General features: G+C 39.9%; 1 protein-coding gene across 1 annotated transcript in view; it reads left to right on the plus strand.

Annotated features, from left to right (window-relative positions):
- Nucleotides 1-19,674, plus strand: part of TEK (TEK tyrosine kinase, endothelial) — a 63,880-nt gene that overhangs the window by 28,598 nt on the left and 15,608 nt on the right. The window contains exons 9-15 of the mRNA XM_012646480.1: nucleotides 121-282; nucleotides 2,055-2,189; nucleotides 5,995-6,282; nucleotides 11,163-11,462; nucleotides 13,276-13,430; nucleotides 14,931-15,141; nucleotides 17,584-17,694. Coding sequence (XP_012501934.1) covers nucleotides 121-282; nucleotides 2,055-2,189; nucleotides 5,995-6,282; nucleotides 11,163-11,462; nucleotides 13,276-13,430; nucleotides 14,931-15,141; nucleotides 17,584-17,694 — 1,362 coding nt within the window. The remainder of the gene's footprint in view (nucleotides 1-120; nucleotides 283-2,054; nucleotides 2,190-5,994; nucleotides 6,283-11,162; nucleotides 11,463-13,275; nucleotides 13,431-14,930; nucleotides 15,142-17,583; nucleotides 17,695-19,674) is intronic.

Below are 19,674 nucleotides of genomic sequence, written 5' to 3' on the forward strand. Positions count from 1 at the left end.
TGAGCAGAGAATTTTAAGAGGACTTTGTTGGAAAAGTAAAACACATCCTCTATTCCACCTAAGAACAACTATCAAACAGCAAAGCCTAAAGACTAATCGGATTGCCAAAACTTTGTTTAGTTCTTCCCAAGCCCCTGAATGCCCCAAATGTGATCGACACTGGACACAACTTTGCTGTCATCAACATCAGCTCGGAGCCTTACTTTGGGGATGGACCAATCAAATCCAAGAAGCTTCTATACAAACCTGTTAATCATTATGAGGCTTGGCGGCACATTCAAGGTAAGGTTTGGACAGGAGAGGCCCCAGCTGGGGATGTAGCACCAGGAAAAAAAATTCCCCAAATATAGACATCCCTTTCTCCCTACTGCAACCTTCTACCTCAAGGTGGCAGAGAATCCATTTCAGAGGGTTCAGGACAGAGTATAAAGGGGACCTCTGGCTTCTGGGGCTGACTTTGTGGAAGGCGTTGTGTGTTATGGACACAGAACCAGCCTGCATCATGAGTTGCTGTAAATATCTCCTCCTCAGGCTTCTCTGCCTCTCCAGTCCTGTTTACAGCTACTCTGTCTGCCTGGTCGTGGTGGTTTACACCGTGAGTAAGGGAACGAGAAAGTCCAGGCCTGCTGGAAAGACAGAGAGACTTAATCTGCCCAAATTCTAGAAGGGGTCATTGCTGCTATGTTGAGTCATTTATTTTTTTTTTCTCATTCCATGTCTTGCCCTGTCTTGCAGGCCCCCAACACAGATTTTTGGAGGAATTTGCACCTGCAAAGCTGGGGCTGTGGCAGACCAGATGGGGGTGGGTGGGGACAGTATGGGTAAAGAGAATCATGTGTTCCTACCCCAAATTCCTGGAAGGAAAAAATAATAATTCAACACAATGTGACCAAATGTCCAAAGTTCATGGAAACAGTTAATTTTGAAACACAAATTACAATTCTATTTGTTGCGTGATGATGTAAAACCACAATTTTTAAAAATAAAACTGTATATTATCAGTTGACCATGTGGCTTTGATTAGGCTATTGTATAGAGACACCTGCCACTATCGTGCTTGTAGGTAACATGTATACCTCCACCAATACCTTGGTCTCACTTTGTCTCTGATTTCCTATAAAGGACCCTCTACCCACTGTATGTAGGTAATTTGAGAAAGTTACAGAAAAAGGGAAGAAAAAGAGGCTTAATAACACTAGCTGACCTGGGTTCACTGAATAAAGTCATGGAATTATGACTGAGCTCTTCACATTCTATTGTAGACCCAGACAAAATTCAAGATCTTAGGGATGTAAGGCTGATTTTCTGGACTGCTCTTTTCCAATATCAATGGTGAGGTCATTTTTTGTCATATGGTGGTAATCCATTGCTATTTCTACAAGTGGACATCCACAAAGTGATCTTCTAAGAACTGTTAAACACAGCCCAATTTTTTTAACCAACTAGGAATTTATCACATGTTAAGGCAAAATTTATCTTTGCAGTATGCATGGAGAAATAGAAGCTGGGTAAAGCAATCACTAAGGAGAAAAGAGGCATATAACATTTGTTCGTGAGAACTATTCTCAAGGACTTCAGAACCCTTCATTCTAATGTATGAACATTACAAATCAGTTTTCTGGTCACTTTAAACAAACCCTCAAAGAGTCTTTTTCTCTTGAGAGCTTGATTGCAATCAGTGTATGTACTTGAAAAGAGTAGAAATTAGATTATTTTACTCTAATTGAGTTTTCCCCCTAAATCTGGTATTCCGTACAGTATGAGATTTGTGAGATTTTATTCCACAAACAAAATGACAAAAGCACTAGAGGAGAAATGTGTAAGTGGCACAGAGATACACATACTAATATGTACATTGTAGCCTGGAAACATCCTTTCAAAAGCCTAATTTTTCTTGTATTAGGAATGATGAGGCCTTGAAGATGGAATTGCTTCTTAGTTTCACTAAGACATATTTTTAAAAACCTAAAATTAGTTCACGTCACAGTAACAATTCCAGTTTAAAAATGTAAAAGGATGCCAACCTAAGTTTCCTGGACTTTCCCTCTTCTCAGCGACAAATGAGATTGTTACACTCAACTATTTGGAACCCCGAACAGAATACGAGCTGTGCGTGCAGCTGGCCCGCCGAGGAGAGGGTGGGGAAGGGCATCCTGGACCTGTGAGACGCTTCACAACAGCTTCTATCGGTCAGTGGAAGCCAACAGGCACTTATTCATGAGCCGGGTGGGAGGGGGAGGAAGGGGAAAGAGGAAGGAAGACCAGGAAGGGTGGTGGTGGGTAAGTGGGTGGGTGGGGATGGAGGTGGCAGGCGTTTGCTTTTGAATGGGTGGGAAAGTGACAGGAAGGCCAGAAACTTAGAGCCAAACCATTCCTTTATTTGGGCTGGAGACCTGGTCTGTCTCCCTGGGGGAGGGGGTCTGCAGCAACCCGTGGGGACAGAGAAGGAAGCAGATGAGCCTTCAGGAAGGCAGGGACATCCCTAAGGAGTTGGGATTTACTTAGCAGTGACTGTCCTGAGACTGGGCGCCTGCATTTTACCACCAGCATCCTGTTTCCATCTGAAGGGCCCAGGCCAGGCTCTTGCTGCGGACGTATTTCAGAAACCTCAGTTTATTTATTTTTAAAAATGATTTCTAATTTTTCAAAGTAATTCATGCATGCAGTGAAAACATCAAATGGAATGAAAGGCTTTTATCTGAAGAACAGTGTCCCCTCTCTGCGCCCCTCCACCTCCCAGACCCACTTCCTATAGACAGCCACTGTCGTCTCCTTGAACCATTTCTTACAAGAGTCACCTCCAGGATTCTAAATCGATAGTTCCCAAACATGAGTGTCTATCAGGATCACCTGGAGAGTTTGTTGGGCCCCATGCCCGGAGTTTCTAATTCAACAGGTTTGAGATGCGGGTCAGTAATTTGCTTTTCTCGTAAGTTCCCAAGTGATGCCTGATGTTGCTGGTCCTGGGTCCACATCTTCAAAATAATGTGTGTAGAAATATTTTATGATTTATCAATGTTAGGTAATATCAACTGGCTTTCTAGTGTTTTAATTGAGGTGCTCTTGAATTCATGAAGTCTCCTTGACGCTCACCTGGGTTCTGGCTTTCTGCCGCCCAGGTACCTTTCTCTGAAACAATGGAGTGATGTCCTCTGTGAAGTTTTCTGTTCTTTGACTTGTTCACTGTGTTACTAACGAATTTGTTCACTGTGTTACTACTTCCCTGTCACTATCCTGCATTACTATCTCCGGATCAGTGCTTTATAGTTTTGGGTTCATATATATTTAATTCATCTTACCTTCGAGGGTAAGAATTACCATCTTCCCCATTTTATAGATGAAACGTAGAGTCTCAGAGTGGTTGATAACTTGCCCATGGTCATGCATGCTATGGCCCCATATCCAATTATTATTATTGTTATTATTATTATTTTATCTAGGATCTCAAAGGCACCATTTTCTTATCCCAATTCATAAATTTTCCTATTTTTTAGTCCATTTACTAAAGGGAGAAGGATATGAAATGATTTAGTGAGAAAACTAGGGAGAACATCTAGATCTTCTTCTGCAGGGATTATGCACCCCTAACAGACACACCCTTTCTCCACCCACTCACCTAGTTTTCATCTGACCAGCAGCATCCTTAACCATATGGAACCCACAGCTACTCTGGGGCTTGTAGAAGGGTTCTACAAGTAGGAATTGGCTTCCTGGGGACCCTCCAGGTTGTGAATACAAAAAATAAAGTCAGAAACTATACATTAATTAGAGGCTAAAGGGACCCCTGATACTGCATCAGGTTGCTGCTAAAAAGCAAATGGTAGTTTGTTCTCCCTGAGGTCAGTGTTGATGAGTCGAAGGGGAAGGTTGTAATCTGACTCAGATGGAAAGTATTTATGAGGCAGAACATAAAACACTTCACAGCCCCACACCCTACTGTCTTCAACCCTCAGAATACGTTCCAGCCAGGATGTATTCAGAGGTCTCTTGGAATATTTCAAAGTAGTTCTCAGGGGTGGGCGGGAAGGGAATTCTTGAAGGTTCTTCTTTTCCCATCGTTCGAATTTTGCTGAAGTTTGTTTTTTAATTCATCTGGCAGTTGCATTATTTGTGTGTGTTGACTGAGGCGGTGAAGGCCAGGGAGAGCAGGAGGGGACGGAAGAGCACACGTTCTGAATGCACTGCAGAAAGACGGCAGACAGGGAGGGGTAAAGGGAAGGAAAAAGGGAAGTGACCATTTATTGGGTTACTCTTCTGCACCCGGCACAGGACTAGGAGGTTTACATGTATCCTCCAAAACAGCAAGTCTCCCTTCTGCTTCATTGTAAACCTGCCTAACCACCGGGCAGCTTCTTTTGGAACTTAGGGCTTTAGTTTAACCAGAGGGGTTGACATCACTACTCTCAGTTTGAGAAGGTTCTGGAGAAAGGAGCAATAAGACCTTTACCATAATGCCAAGCAAATGCATGCCTGATTTCTAGTTTGTACTAGACTGAGAGCAGTCAGACCTGGCTGGTGGGACTGACTTCCCAGAAGATGGAAACAGATCCTTTCTCTCACGTCTAATAAAGAGTTACAACGGCATTTCTCAACTTTTTCAAAAAAACTTTATTGCCTGTCCCCAAGGAGCTTTTTTAGATATCTTCATCCTAATAGATCCTTCCCCTCAACACCCATGAAATTTTAATACCACAAGACATACTCTGTTTGTGTATTATGGTCCTTTGTAAACCATTGCAATAATCTAAGATTTTCTCATACCCCAAGAACTAATATTTTGCCCCCTAGGAGTAGTAACATACCCATTGGAAATGCATAAATTAGAGGATCCCTATCCTATGTTTTGGAAGGGCTTTGTATCTGCAATAAAAAAATCACTTTATTGTGATTAACTGAAAAGTCACAAATTCCTCCTTTGTCCATTGACATAAGACATCTTGAAAGAAGGGAGGGAGGGAGGGAAGAAACTGATGTTAATAGAGCCCCTAACACCTTCCAAGAATTTTCATATCCATTTTCTCATTTATTCCTCCTGAGTCTGGAAGATGGGTATTTTAATTGCATTTTACAGGTGTACGTGGAGAGAGTATGAATCCGCCCAAGGTATGAAACTAAAGTGCATGTTTCAGTTTCTCTGATTTTAAAATCCATATTGTTTCTATTCAGCGAGGTCTCGTGGGTAATTATAGCCAGGCAGCATGTGATCGTAGCAGATACCTTGATGTAATCAGAGCAGAGCTAGGCCTGGCCCTGCCACCACAGCTGTATGATGTCTGAAATTCTTCTTGCTAAGGGGAAGTAAACCTGAAATTGCTTTAAAATATATTGCTCAAACTGGTAACAGAAACGCCACACTCATCCACAATTCCACGACCTCAGCAAATCCACTGTTTTCATTTTTATCGGTTTCCTTCCTATCTGTCACCATTGTAGACATGACTTTTACCAAGCTGCAATCAGAGCTTTTTCTCATGTACTATAAATATTTTGATTGGACTCCCATACTTTTCCTACTTATCTATTTTAATCCACTGGATGGCTACATCATAATTTATTAAAGCATTTTCTTATTTTGAGTATTTAGAGGTTTCTTCCAATTGTTTGCTATTATAAATAATGTTGTAGTGAACGTCTTCATGCACATAGCTTTTTCTCTTCCTCTGGAGTATTTCTTTAGGATAAAACCCTGGTATTCAGATATTGGGCCCGAAGTATATGATCATTTCTAGGGCTCTTGGAAAATATTTCCAAGTTGTTTTCAAATGGGGTTGAACTCCTGTATTAAAATTACTCAAACTAAATATGAGAAATATTTTAAAGATTTGCTGTTTAGGTAGAGAAAGAAGTATCATCTGGCTGCCAGCTCGTGTTTCTTTGATAGGTTGTGAAGCTGTATGTTATTCTAGAAGCCAATGTTATTCTTTGAAACTGCCCTTTGGGGCTATCATTACCTCTACCCTACATAGAAATAATGATCTTTCTGGTTTCTCCTAGGACTCCCTCCTCCAAGAGGTCTCAATCTCCTACCAAAAAGTCAGACCACTCTAAATTTGACCTGGCAACCAATATTTCCAAGCTCGGAAGATGATTTTTATGTAGAAGTGGAAAGGAGGTCTGTGCAAGTAAAAAGTGATCAGCAGAATATTAAAGTGCCAGGCAATTTGACTTCGGTGCTACTTAACAACTTACACCCCAGGGAGCAGTACATAGTCCGAGCCAGAGTCAACACCAAGGCTCAGGGGGAATGGAGCGAAGACCTTACCGCGTGGACTCTCAGCGACGGTAAGTGACACATGCTGCCCCAGCCTCACCTGAAAATCATGTGGCTGTTGCCATTTGGACTGAGCTACCATCACTTCAAGACTATTTCTTAGAAATCATAAAAGGAAGTTAGTTGTGAGTAGAAGCTAATTAGTGCCTCTACCTAATCATTTTAATAACCTGCAATGTATCAAAAAGCCCTATATATTCAGATTTGCAATAATTCAAGCAGGATTGTACTAAAATTGACCTTTCCTTGGTATGGAGTTGTTTTTTAAGTAAGTTAGTAACATGAATAAGATTTTCTAAGCCTTGTTTAATCAGTTATAGGACAGTTTTTTGGATTGTCATGTATCCATATGTACACAGATGTTGATTAACTACAGATGGGTCTTTCTTAATCTTAAAAGCCAAATAACTTTGCTTGAAAACCCTTTATAACAGATACTTTTTGGAGTTAAAATATATATCTGAGAGTAATAAAACTGATTTTTTTCAAAATATTCTGCATTTTAGGCTTTTCTCTATTTCTGATTGGTCATTAAAATTAGTTGGAACTTCTTAGATTTCTTCCTAGTGCTGAAATTTTTTTCATCATTAAGCAGAGAGTTCTAATTTGACTCACTGACGTTAGAACAGTGTCTGTGCATTTTGGAGCCCTTGGAAAGATGAGATACTTCTTGACCACGCCAGCTACCACTTACGTCAGGATCACGGGATCTCTTGCCAAGCTCTCAAATCTGAGGCTGTCCTCTGCATCTGGCCTCCACCTTCTCAGTGACAGGTGTAGAAGTTGTGTTTTTCCAGCCACTCTTCTGTATCAGTGCCTTGTGAAAGTCTGCACTGTTTTGTCAGTGTTTAGGGATTCTTCATCACGTATATTTTTTAATTCTGTGAAATTTACAAGTTCCAGAATAGTGCAGAAACACAGCAAACATTCACATTCCTACTACCCAGAATTAACAACTGTTAACATTTTGTCATATTTGCTTCCAGCATTTTTTTGTTGACTTATGGAGGTAAAAACAATACAGATGTATTGAAATCCCCTTTGATCATCATCCCTACTCTATTTCTCTTTCCCTCTTCCCAAAGATGACCAAAATTATGAGTTTGTTATGTATCTTTCCATTCAATGTTGTATAATTTTAATATATATATCCATAAGTATACATATGCATACATATCATTCACCTTTTTTGAATAAACATTATGATTTTTATTTATCCATATTTATTTAGATCTGATGCATGACTTTTAAACTTCTGTATAATCTTCTATCTTATGAATATATCATGTCATTCATCCATGCCCTTTTAGATGGACATGTAGGCAGTTTTCATTTTTTTACTATCACAAACAAAAATGCAGTGGTCATCCTTATGCATGTCTCCGTGTGTAGGTGTGAGAGCTTTTCTAGGGAACATGTCCAGAAGTGGAACTCCTGGGCTATTTCCCTCTAAAGTGGCCATTCTATGTGTACTATGTCCAGGAGTGCATGAGAGTGCTATTCCTTATCCCCATCTCTGTATATATCTTTTCCCTTCATCTATATCACTTGATAGTGTCAGATTTTTTATTTTTGCCCATCTCAAAAGCAAAAAATGGTACTTCTATTAATTTCAATTTTCATTTCCTTGATCACTAGCAAGGTTAAGCATCTTTTTCTATGTTAATTGGTCTTTTGGTTTTCATCTTTTTTGATATACTTGTTGATATACATTGCCCATTTGTTATAGATTGTCTTTCTTATTTGTAAAAATTGTTTATATAATATGGATACTAATCTTGCTATATATACTTCAAATATATTCTCCTAATTCCTTTATTGTAACCTTGTTTGTGGTGCTTTTGTCCCATAGACACTTTACATTTTGATGCAATCATACCCGTTGATATTTGCCATTATGACCTTTATTTTTCATGTTTTGGAATTATTACCTATCCCAAGGTCATAAATATATTCTCTATATCTTTTCTAGCAGTTTTAGTGTTTTGCATATTTAGGTCTTTAAGATATAGGAATGTTATTTTGGGGTATGGTGTTTTTTAATATTTTCATTTTAGTCTTATTTATTCACATACAGCAAGTCAGGGGTCCCAATGCCGTGTATTGAATAATGCCCCTGGTGACTCGTGATGCTTCCTGTATCATATGCCAAGTTCTCATATTCGTTTTGGATCTATTTCTGAACTCTCTGTTCCCTTCCATCAATCTGTGTTTGTTCCTATACTATTCCTAGCCTGTTTAAAGTAACTATAGATTTGTGAAATGTCTTGATAACAGTAGTGTGAATAACTACTTTCTTTTTCAAAATTTTCTTAGATGTTCACTCACTAGTCTATATTTTATCCTCATTAGAATTATACACTATTGAAATCACTCTCATTTTTGTTTATAGGATTAAACAAAAACTGGCTAGTAGTCATTGAAAGTGGACTTGCCGTGGGTGACTGTATGGAGTTTACGGAGGGTTTCTGCTGGTGGTGGTGGTAGGGGTGTGAGATTGGCAGGGTAGGAGTTGCTGCCTACAGCAGAGTCAAGAAATAAGGGGAAAGAGGATGTGAATGAGAATGTTTTAATTTTAACTGAAAATATTTGTTGTTATGCTGAGTTGTCATTGGCAGATCTTGCATATCAATTGTTCAGAAGTAAAATTAATGCTTCTAGTTATCAAGTTTGTGTTGGTTTCCATCCTAGCAATTCCATCTGTTCCAAGTGTAAGAAATGAAGTGAATTAGATTTGGCATATGGCCCCAAACGTATGTAAAAAATAATATATGTGTATAATGTTTTCTTGTATAAAAAACATTTATATGTAGAATATTTGACCATTAAAATGACTTTATGAGGAAAGTAGGGTAAGAATTATCACCACATTTAACAGATGACAAACCTAAGGCCCAGAGGGTAAATGACTTGCCCAAAGTTATGCAGCTGGTTAAGTTGTGGGGTTTAGGATTCTAATCCACGTTTCAGTTCTTTTTTTATACCCTCCCAAACCATGCTACAAATGTCTTCCATTCGTCTCTTTGGATTGGCAACCAGCTGCTTCCAAGCAACTTCAGTTCTTGGAGAAGTTCCTTTAGTAGTGATATCCCACTTCTAAATTAAGGGCTAATTAGTGTTTCCTAAAGTGCTTTATAATCTACATTAGAGTCCCGTGGGGAAGCTGTTAAAATGTAGATTGCTGGGCCCAGACCCACTGAATCTAAATCAGAGGTCCCTTGAGCTATCCCTAAGTGTGACTCCTTTCAGGCATAAAATGGATAAATAGGTAGAGGCAAATTTATGATTTTTAGTTGGCATCAAAATTATATTCATTATTTTTCTAGCAGTGTCTGCAAGGTACTGCTTCTTTTTCTCACAGGCTTAGAAGACCACTGGTTTATGAAGTTGACTTTTTTTGAGGCACAACTATACAAATATTAAATATGTGTTCACAGTAATCTGAATATGTTAGTATTCCTATTACCCTGTAATCTTCTTGTAGGAAGGAAGGTTATATTTTTATAAAAATATATAAAAAGCTTGGTACTGGATGCAAAGGAAGATAAGATATACTGTTAATTGTGATTTTTAGATAATTTGTCACCTGCTAGACATAGAAAATAACATTCATATTTGGAAAGCTCAAAATCCAATATCTAATTCTCATAAATTCCCACAGTTATCTAATGAGTAACATGGGGAATCAACATAATGGAAAGAGAAACCTTAGAATGAAGAAGAAACTCTGAGAATTTAGAATAGAAAGGAATATACCTTAAGACACTTCTCAAAGGTTCTAATTTGCTTATAAGCAGTAACTTTCATATGGGAAGACACTGATGTATGGAGTGAAACACCCTGAGTCTACTAGTTGCTTACTGGGACCAAAGTCCCTTAAGTTTTTGAAGTCTCAGTTTGCTCATCTCTAAAATTTAAAGAATAAAAATCTCAGCACTGCCTACCTGCCTGCCTGTGGTTATGAAAGTCAAAGAAAGAGTCTGTATGTGGAAGCACATTGTAAACAGCCTCACAAATGTAAGGTAAAGTTAATATTAAGGGCAAGACCTTGGATTCATTCTTTTCTTGGATTAAATATCTGTAGGCTTTATTGGGTCATGAACTTCCCTTTTAGCCTGTGCCCTTTAGAAAAAGAGTTTAGTGAGAATGCAGGGAGGATTCTGTGCATGTCATCTTCACACCTGGAAAAACTCAAAATATCTCCTTCTCATCCTGCCTAGGCCCATGAATGGAAGGTGATCTCGCTTTTTCCCAAGTTCCTATAGCACTTTGTCTACTAAGTGCTTAATACATTTTCTCATGTGCACACAGACTTGCCAACTGCTTCACTAATGCATTTGGGGAAAGAACAGGCCACATGACACTAAGACTATGGGCTATGGAACCAGACTGCCAGGAGTTGAATCCTGTTTCTTCTATTAATACTTAATAGTAGTGTGACCTTGGCTAAGTCACTTAATCTCTCTGGGCCTTAGTACTCAAATAGACTGTCATAAAGAACAAATGAGTTAATATATAGAAGGGCCTAGAACACTGCCTGGCATATTGTAAGCACTATATAAATGTCAGTTCTCATAATCTTTCCTTTCTTCCCAGCATCAAGAACAGCGTTATATGTTTGTGGAATAACAGAATTTCTGAGGCCTTTGTTTAGTGTAAGGATGACAAATCAGTGATATGTGCGTTGCCATTTTCTTATCTGTGCCATTCTTTCATGTCTGCATGGACTTGGAATCCAGTAGCCACTACCAATTGATTGGAATTACCACCTAAGAAAACACCTATTTGCCTTTCATGGTTTCTGAACTGACATGAGCCATCTTTCAAAAGTGTGATGATCTAAGAGATGGTAGCATATCTTAAGTGATTTTTTTTTTTTTTCAATTTCTAGTTCTCCCTCCTCAACCGGAAAACATCAAGATTTCCAACATCACACACTCCTCAGCTGTGATTTCTTGGACAATACTGGATGGCTATTCTATTTCCTCTATTATCATCAGTTACAAAGTTCAGGGCAAGAATGAAGACCAGCACATCGATGTGAAGATAAAGAATGCCACCATCACTCAGTATCAGCTCAAGGGCCTAGAGCCTGAAACAGCTTACCAGGTGGACGTTTTTGCAGAGAACAACATAGGCTCAAGCAACCCAACCTTTTCTTATGAACTGCTGACCCTCCCAGAATCTCAAGGTTGGTAAAGTGGACAGGTATTTACATAGGATTATTTTTGCAGAATATCAGAAAAGCCCCACTGTCTTAAGATATTTACCCCACGTGCGTGTCATGTGGCACAATTCATTTGTCTTAATAGGATCTCAAGATATAGCCTTAAAATCAAAACAACTGTAGGGAGGATCCCTGTTGATCCATTTTCTATTATTAAACCTTAGAATAGACTAGCTTTTCAGCACACCCCATCCAGCAATCTAGGAAGAAAGCTCTGAGGAATATAAATTTTGATTCCAAGGAGAAAGAAGAATGTGGAACCTGCTTCTGGGAGGCAGGCCTGCGCCAGTGCTTCAGTAGGAGGCTCCAAGAACCGCACTCTGTTCTTTATCAAATCCGCTCCTCTTTAGCTTGGATGACACTGTGATATTCTGAGTTTTCTTCTACTTGTCTGATCTAGGTTATTAGGTCTCCACGTCCACCACCAAGCTCCACCCCAGAGTATAAGCTCCTTGAGATAAATAGAGATCTCCTTGGAGCGCCAAGCATACTATGGCCACTCTCTCTGATTGACAAAACCTGCTGAGTGTAATTCAGTGGACGAGGGCCCTGGTGTGGGCAGGGCTGCAGCACAAGGATCCGCTTTAAGTCCGTCCGTGCAGGTGGCCCCTCCGAACTCTCTGCATGGTGCAATGGGCACAGAGGCTGCAGATAGAGTCACCGGAGAGGGAAGGGCAAGTTTTACAAATTAATAGTTTGGACTAGAGTCTATTTTTACAGAAAATCTTAAAGCTAAATCTAAAAACTTCTTGTTCTTTTGAAGGGTTACCTAGGGCTTAAGAAACAAAACAAAGCAAGCTGTTTTTTTGGTGCTGATACTTTGGAACATTTTTGAAATGTCCAAGGAATGAAGAGTCTGCTAGTTATAGAGAATCATAGTTTTCACATCACACTCTTAATAAATGCCTCATTTTTACAATTACTTGTGTTTTGGTAAAATGTATATAGGTCTTAAATCCAAGCTATACATAAAATACCATGAGAAAAAAATTTTTAAAAAGACAGACCAAAAACCCTTCACCCTTCCAGCCATCTCTGTATTTGCACATGGAGATAGAAGGAAATACAGATGAGCACAGAAGATACTTTTAAGAAGATACTTTTAAGGGATCAGGCTCTATGTGCTATTGTTAATAAAAATATATTGAGTTTAATTTTATTTCAATTTATAAATGAGGGCAAGAAGTGGAAGGATTAGACCATAGTTTTTAAAAGTTTTTGACCTGAGTCCTAAATTTAATGTTTTTTTCCTTCTGTCTTTTCCTTCCTCCTTCCCTCCATTGCTTCTCCTTAGGTTTCCTTCACTAGCTCTTTAAAACAAGAAAAAACAAAGCGAAATATCTTATAGACTCTAAACTCTTGCATCATAGAACTTTAAAGCATTTCTAGGTGGGGAAATTGAGGTGCAGGGAGGTTTAGTCACTGTCCCAAAGTCATGCATCTAGTTAGTCATTCTCACTATTATTCAATGATCATCTGCTTGGGCTTCTACTTGGAAATAAAAGTTGAACAAATGACAATAAATAATGATGAGCACATTGCCATTTTAAAAGCACTTTGCACATGTATTTTATTTAAGATCTTATAACAACTCCGTGAGTCAGACTTACCTCCACTGAGTTTCAGAAAATAAACGAGTAGCCCAAAGTCACATAGCAATTAGATGGCAGGGCTCGGGCTGCCGTTACATTCCCATGGCCCTGCGTCTTCTCCCACAGATGGTCTTGGCCCTGTCTTTCTGCCTAACCTGGCTGCTCCTCTCTGTTCTCCCGCACAGCACCTGCGGACCTCGGAGGCGGGAAGATGCTGCTCATAGCCATCCTCGGCTCGGCTGGAATGACCTGCCTGACGGTGCTTTTGGCCTTTCTGATCATGTTGCAGATGAAGAGGGCAAATGTCCAAAGGAGAATGGCCCAAGCCTTCCAAAACGTGGTAGTGTCTCAACTTCCCACTAGCTAATAAGGGCAAGGCCCCATGTGGGCAGTACTTTCACTTCAGATATGGACCAGGAAATTTACTTGTAAAGCAAACATTTCCCTCCAGCAAGTCTCATCTTCTCTTTGGCTTCCATTACGAAAAGGGAGATAGAAAGCATGGCTGTATAATCTCTTGTCCAAACCAGGACAATAAGCATGCTCTTACTAAATTATGTAGGAAATCAGGCCTAAAATAGGACTGCCTTTCCCTCACCCTCCAAAACGAGATTTGTGGTTATCCTTGTAATAAATTACCAGAGAGAATAATCTTGTAATAGTATGAACTGAAAATTTTGGGGAAGGAAGGATATGAGGGTAACCAGACCTCAGCATGATAGGTAATGATGTATTGTACCAGACAGGTTTCCCCACTTTTTCCTGTTTCTAATTCCCATTTCCTATTTCTAATATCTCCCTTAATCCTATCACCCCTCATATATATATATATTTATACACACACACACGTATGAATTATAGATACATGTGTGCCTCTCCCTCTCCTCTGTGTCCTTTAGTCTACAGTCAGAGTTCATGGCACTGCCTCATTCTTTCATCTAGAAATTTTGACCAGTAGCAAAGGTCTACAAAATCACACTTTACCAACAGGTACCTTATTTGAGTTCTTTTGGTATACTAAGGCCTAAACATTTCTCTAGTTTGTGGTTTCAGGCCCCGTAAAATTAATTTGTAGTGGACTTTATCGATTCTGTACATAAAGCACTGAGCACAATGACATGTTTCAAATGAGGTGTGCTGTTATGTGAGTGAGTCCCCAGGTTTCCATCCAGGGAGATAAGAGGAGTTTCATTATCTGACTCTATCCAGAGCTGGCTCAACTCAGGCTGTCACTGGAGAGGAAGGACCAGCAAGGGTGTCGGGAGTGCTGGAGCCTGTCACAATACACCCATCAGTCATTTGAATTCAGGAGAAAAAGACACACTGTGTTGGGCTTTGCTAAGCATCAGTCATCCTGTGGCCAGAGTGGGCTTCAGAGATTCTAAACTTTAGGACAAAAATAGAGCAGGACCGAGATGATGTTAGGAAACCTCTCACTGAGACACAGTCTGCGACTGCCCCCGTAGAGGATCTCCAAGTGATTTTCCAAACCAGAACTGAACAACGGCTCATTACACAGGAGAGTGGGAGACTCACATATGACTGACTCGAGGGTGGCAAACACATGGCATACACACTGCTATTTTCCCCTCCCTCACCCTTTGCAGACATTGCTAATCAATAAGCTCTCCCACAGAGGCCTAGACTGGTGCCCGTGCAGCCTTCCAGGCAGCCAGGTCATCAGAGTGGGACTATGAGATGAAACCTATTTCCATTTCCAATCTAGAATTAGATACAGTATTTCTTTTGTCATCTGGTGTGGATACAAACCAGAAGGTATTATGCACCTTAGAATTATGAAAACTCCTGACACACAATGATGAAAAAATTATTTTGCCAGAGGGAAGAACCAGCTGTGCAGTTCAACTCAGGAACTCTGGCCCTAAACAGGAAGGTCAAAAACAACCCGGATCCTACAATTTATCCAGTGCTTGACTGGAATGACATCAAATTTCAAGATGTGATTGGAGAGGGCAATTTTGGCCAAGTTCTTAAGGCACGCATCAAGAAGGATGGGTTACGGATGGACGCTGCCATCAAGAGAATGAAAGGTCAGTGGTTGGCCAGGTAGAGTCAGCATTTCACTAGGGTGGGGAGAAAACTTGACTTCCTGTTGAATCTTTCCTCTGTGGTCTTACATTCTTTAAACCAAAATTGGCACGGTGTCAGAGATAGCTGTTATGTGCAACTGAAGGTGATGTTTCCTTTGAGGTCAAGCATGTGATAGTCAGGATATAAATACAAAGACAGGAGCCATTTAAGTATCACTGTCTTGATTCCTTGGGATGTGATATTATAGATTCTTGGTTATATACTGCTAACTTTTGAGGAGCATCCTTGTTTCTCTTCATGTAGTATTTCTCAAAATTGAGCATGCATCAAAATCACCTGCAAGGTTTGTTTAAAACCAGACTGTTGGGACCTCCACTCCACAGTTGGTGATTCAGTAAGTCTGGGTCAAGGCCAGAGAATTTGCATTTCTAATTAGTTCTCAAGCGATGCCGGTCTTGTGGGTTTGGAGACCACACTGTGCAGACCACAGTCTTCACAGGTCACCTGCATCAAAATTCCTAGAGACACTATTAGAAATGCATCCACTCGGGCTTCTCCCACCCCTGGTTCTACCACATCTGAATTTCTAGGGTGGCATACGAAAATCTGTGTTTTTAACAGTCTTTCTCAATGGTTCTTCTGTACACTCAAGTTTGAAAACCACTGGTCTAAGGTCCTAGGAACTAAATCTTTTCCAGCTGTGTTCATGTCAAGACTGCTTAATACCTGCCCACTTAATAAGGTCAGGTAATAAACATCTTCCAAGAAAGCAGAATGACTAGTTCGCCGGCAACATAGCCAGCTGTCTTCTCTTCCATGTGAAACAGAAGCTGTGCATGACTTGATTGTGAAGCCACACTGTTGATTTTACAGCATACAGGCTTGGAATGTGGCGCATTAGAGTAGAGAATGTGATTAACAATTACTGCTATATAGCTCTATCTTAAGAGCTCTCTAAGGCTGCTGGCACATTTTCCTTCTTTGTGATTGCAATGTTGAGCCCATGAATTAACTCTGAATCTTATTAAATCATCTCTTTCTGCATTTTTAAGAAAACCAACAGAAAAGAATGAAATATTATCTATGATTAGAGATAGTAATATGTTTCTTTAAAAAAAAATACAAACAACTTGTTAAACAGCCAGAAATCTCTTTTCTGTTTTGCTACTTTAGTCACAGGAAGTTTTGGGGAACAGTGAACATAGTTAGGGGAGAGAGGCAGTAGAACCTTATGAAATCAGTTTTTATTGAGATCTGCCTGGTTTTCTACCTTGTGCCCATGTGAGAAAATAGCGTAACAAGGCACTTCAGTACCTGCCCTCCTTTGGATACATCTCTTTGCCTGCAGAAATTTTATGCCCTGGTGCCTTGTTAAAAAAGGGCAGTTACTTAAGTAAGGGGACAACCTCATTATAAAGAACTTCAGTTTAAAAATATTCCCAAGGTGTTGACCCTCAGGGCCAGAGCCACAGTGAGGCTCCTGTGGTATGAACAGGGCACTTGACTTGGAGTTTCCTATTAGTCTTAGGGGTACCCTTGGCCCCCCATGAGACACAGCCACAATTTCCAAGTACTTTCAGGCATGCACATGGCCACCAGCACTCCATTCCTCCACTCTTCCCCTCCCCACAGTGTTATTTTTCAAAAGATGATAAAAGCACACTGTCCCCAACTCAAGACTAATCAGTCAGTTTCTGCCTCAACCAATAGCCTTCTCTTCAGCCCGATGCCTGGTGGTTCTCCCTCTGGCCAAAGTGCTAGTGGAGAGACAGGCAAAAAGAATAGAAATATGCACCTCAGTTTCCTGACTACCTTGCACCTTCTATAAGATGTCATTGGAATTTGATTTGTTTAGCTCAATCAACCAGATGGAGACTGGTTCACAGACTGGATTGTTAAAAAAATAAGTAAAATTTGTTAAATAAAGTAAGGTGCATGCATTATTGGTATGGTTCGTGGAAACTTTGCTTCTATTCCTTAGTTGACTATGCATAGTAAATTTAGCTGGAAGATCTAGAGTCTAAAAGTTGGGACAGCCCTAATTGGGACTTCTACCAATTCATTTCCCTGAGTATCTAAGAGCTTAATCTAGAAAACCTGGGAGTAGTGCTTCTCATCCAGGGGTGAATTTTGCCCTGTGGGGGGCATTCAATAATGTCTGGATATATTTTTTGTTGGACTACTTTTATCTAGTGGGTAGAGGCCAGGGCCGCTGTTAAACATCTTCCCATGCACAGGACAGCCCCTTTAATAAAGAATTATCAGCCCAGAGTCAGTAGTGCAAAGGTTGAGAAACTGCTTCATAGTAATCTCTCTGGTTGTACAGTTTTCCAGACCTGATGGTGACTGAAGTGTACCTGAAGGTCCTGGGGAACAGGAAGGGGCAGTTGGTTCTGAAAGGTGCAACAAAGAAAGATTACAACCCTTGACTTCTTCCCCAGAATATGCCTCCAAAGACGATCACAGGGACTTTGCAGGAGAACTGGAGGTTCTTTGTAAACTTGGACACCATCCAAACATCATCAATCTCTTGGGAGCATGTGAACATCGAGGTAAGATACTCTTTTCCTCTCGTTCCTGCTGGATTTTTTTAAAAGTCATATTCCATATTGAAATTAGGAAAGATAATGATCTTAAGAATGTTACCTTTTTTAAAAAAAAAAGTTGCTTCAATCTGAATGTCTGTCTAGTCCCATCTATAGATCGTGCTGAGGTTTGCCATCATTTTGGAGGTAGGTGCTAAGGCTGGATCATTATCCTCTGATGTGGTTCAGCCATTACTGCCTGAAGGTATCCATGGCTCCCACCTGCCCTATCTTTGCTAATCCAGGGATTTTCTCACTACTACTGCTACTAGAGTGGAGTAGGGGAGACCTCACCACCAGTGAGGGGTGTGGGGTGCATTGGTTCTTCTTAATTGCCTGCCTTTACCTTTTTCCTGGAAACCCCGGGAACTGATATTCTGAATGTTAAAGCCATGGATGCCAATAATCTACCGTAATATGAAAGCAGTGATGATGCTTAGATTAAAAAATAATTAGACAGTGCTTACTTTGGGTTTTTTGTTTTGTTTTCAAGAGATAGGGTCTTGCTGTGTTGCCCAGGTGATCATCGCTCACTGCAGCCTCAAACTCTCCTGGGCTCAAGTGACCCTCCTGCCTCAGCCTCCCAAAGTGCTTTGTTTTTCTCCAGAGTGCTTTCATGTATAATTACAATGGAGCTTTTCAACTATCCTATGTCACATATGCTTTTCAAGTTAAACTTATATTATTAATTCACATATTTATTGAGCACTTCCTATTGTAATGTGTGTAATTAGCTGTGAATGAGTAGGCAACAACAAAATCTTTGTGTGGAATTCCCCTGAAATCAAAAAAGAAAAAAAAAAGAACAAAACTCATCTAAGAGTTTACCTCAGCATGCCATATGGGCTTGTAGTTCTGATTCTCTGCTTAAACTTAATTTCTCATGGAAAAGTTTGCTCCCACCAAAAGCTCCACGCAGTAATTATTTACAAACTTGACAACCTCTTGTTGACTCTGCAGCACAAACACCAACAATAGAAAAGAGACTACTTCCATTTCCTCAATTTATTAAACTAAAAATATTGGTGCTTCAAACAACATATCATTCTATGATCTGATAAGGGTGTAATTCTGAAAGCCAGATCATGTCCCTTAGGTTAAATAATGAAGTAATGACATTTATTTTTTTTGAGCTATTTCCTGAAAACAGCAATCAGCTTGGGACAGCAATATAAATGAAAGTTAAAAAAAAAAAAAAAAAAACCAAAAAAAAACTGCTTTCCGTGCTGATAACACTCCTGCAAGCACGTTGAGCATTCCTAAAACCCACCAGACTTTCTGGAAGATATGCGGCAAGCACCAACCCCACAGTGACACAAGAGAAGTAATTTGCAAAGATTCTCTGTATGCCCAGGGAAAGTGACAGTATGACAGGAAGCAGAGTGGCTATGGTGGGTAAACTAAGCCAATTTTCCGGAAAAAGGCTAAAACTACGAAAGAAGATTGTGCGGAGGCTCGAGTGCATTAGGCCTGACTGCGGATCTAAGAGAAAGCTGGCTGTTAAAGACACAAGCACTGGGGACTGGGAGGCGATGAGAAGAGAAGGGGCCCAGTGATCCATTCCAAGCTTCATCTTTTGTTGTGAAGACAATAAAATCTTGAGGTTATTCACTTCATTTGGTTGCAGTTGGTCTTTTGGGAGGGAATAAGCTAGAGCCATCAAAAAATTCCCATTGGGGGAAGAATAACCCCCGTAACAATAGAAAAATATGTATCTTAAAATTTTGCTCTGTCATCACATTAGCACATGCTTGGTTGGCTCTTAAACTATTTAATTCAGTAAATATGTGAGAAAGCACATTTGTAGTTCTATGTAGGTCTAGAATGTAGGTCTATCTTTCCTTATAGGGCAACAGGATTCAATGCTAGAAGATTTCTTTTTTTTGCTGGAATTTAAATTTCTTAGAATATCTTTGGAGTTGTGATGCATTACCAAAATTCTTCTTT

The sequence above is a fragment of the Propithecus coquereli genome, unplaced genomic scaffold (genome assembly GCF_000956105.1).
Source record: "Propithecus coquereli isolate 6110/MARCELLA unplaced genomic scaffold, Pcoq_1.0 Scaffold106, whole genome shotgun sequence".
NCBI lineage: Eukaryota > Metazoa > Chordata > Mammalia > Primates > Indriidae > Propithecus > Propithecus coquereli.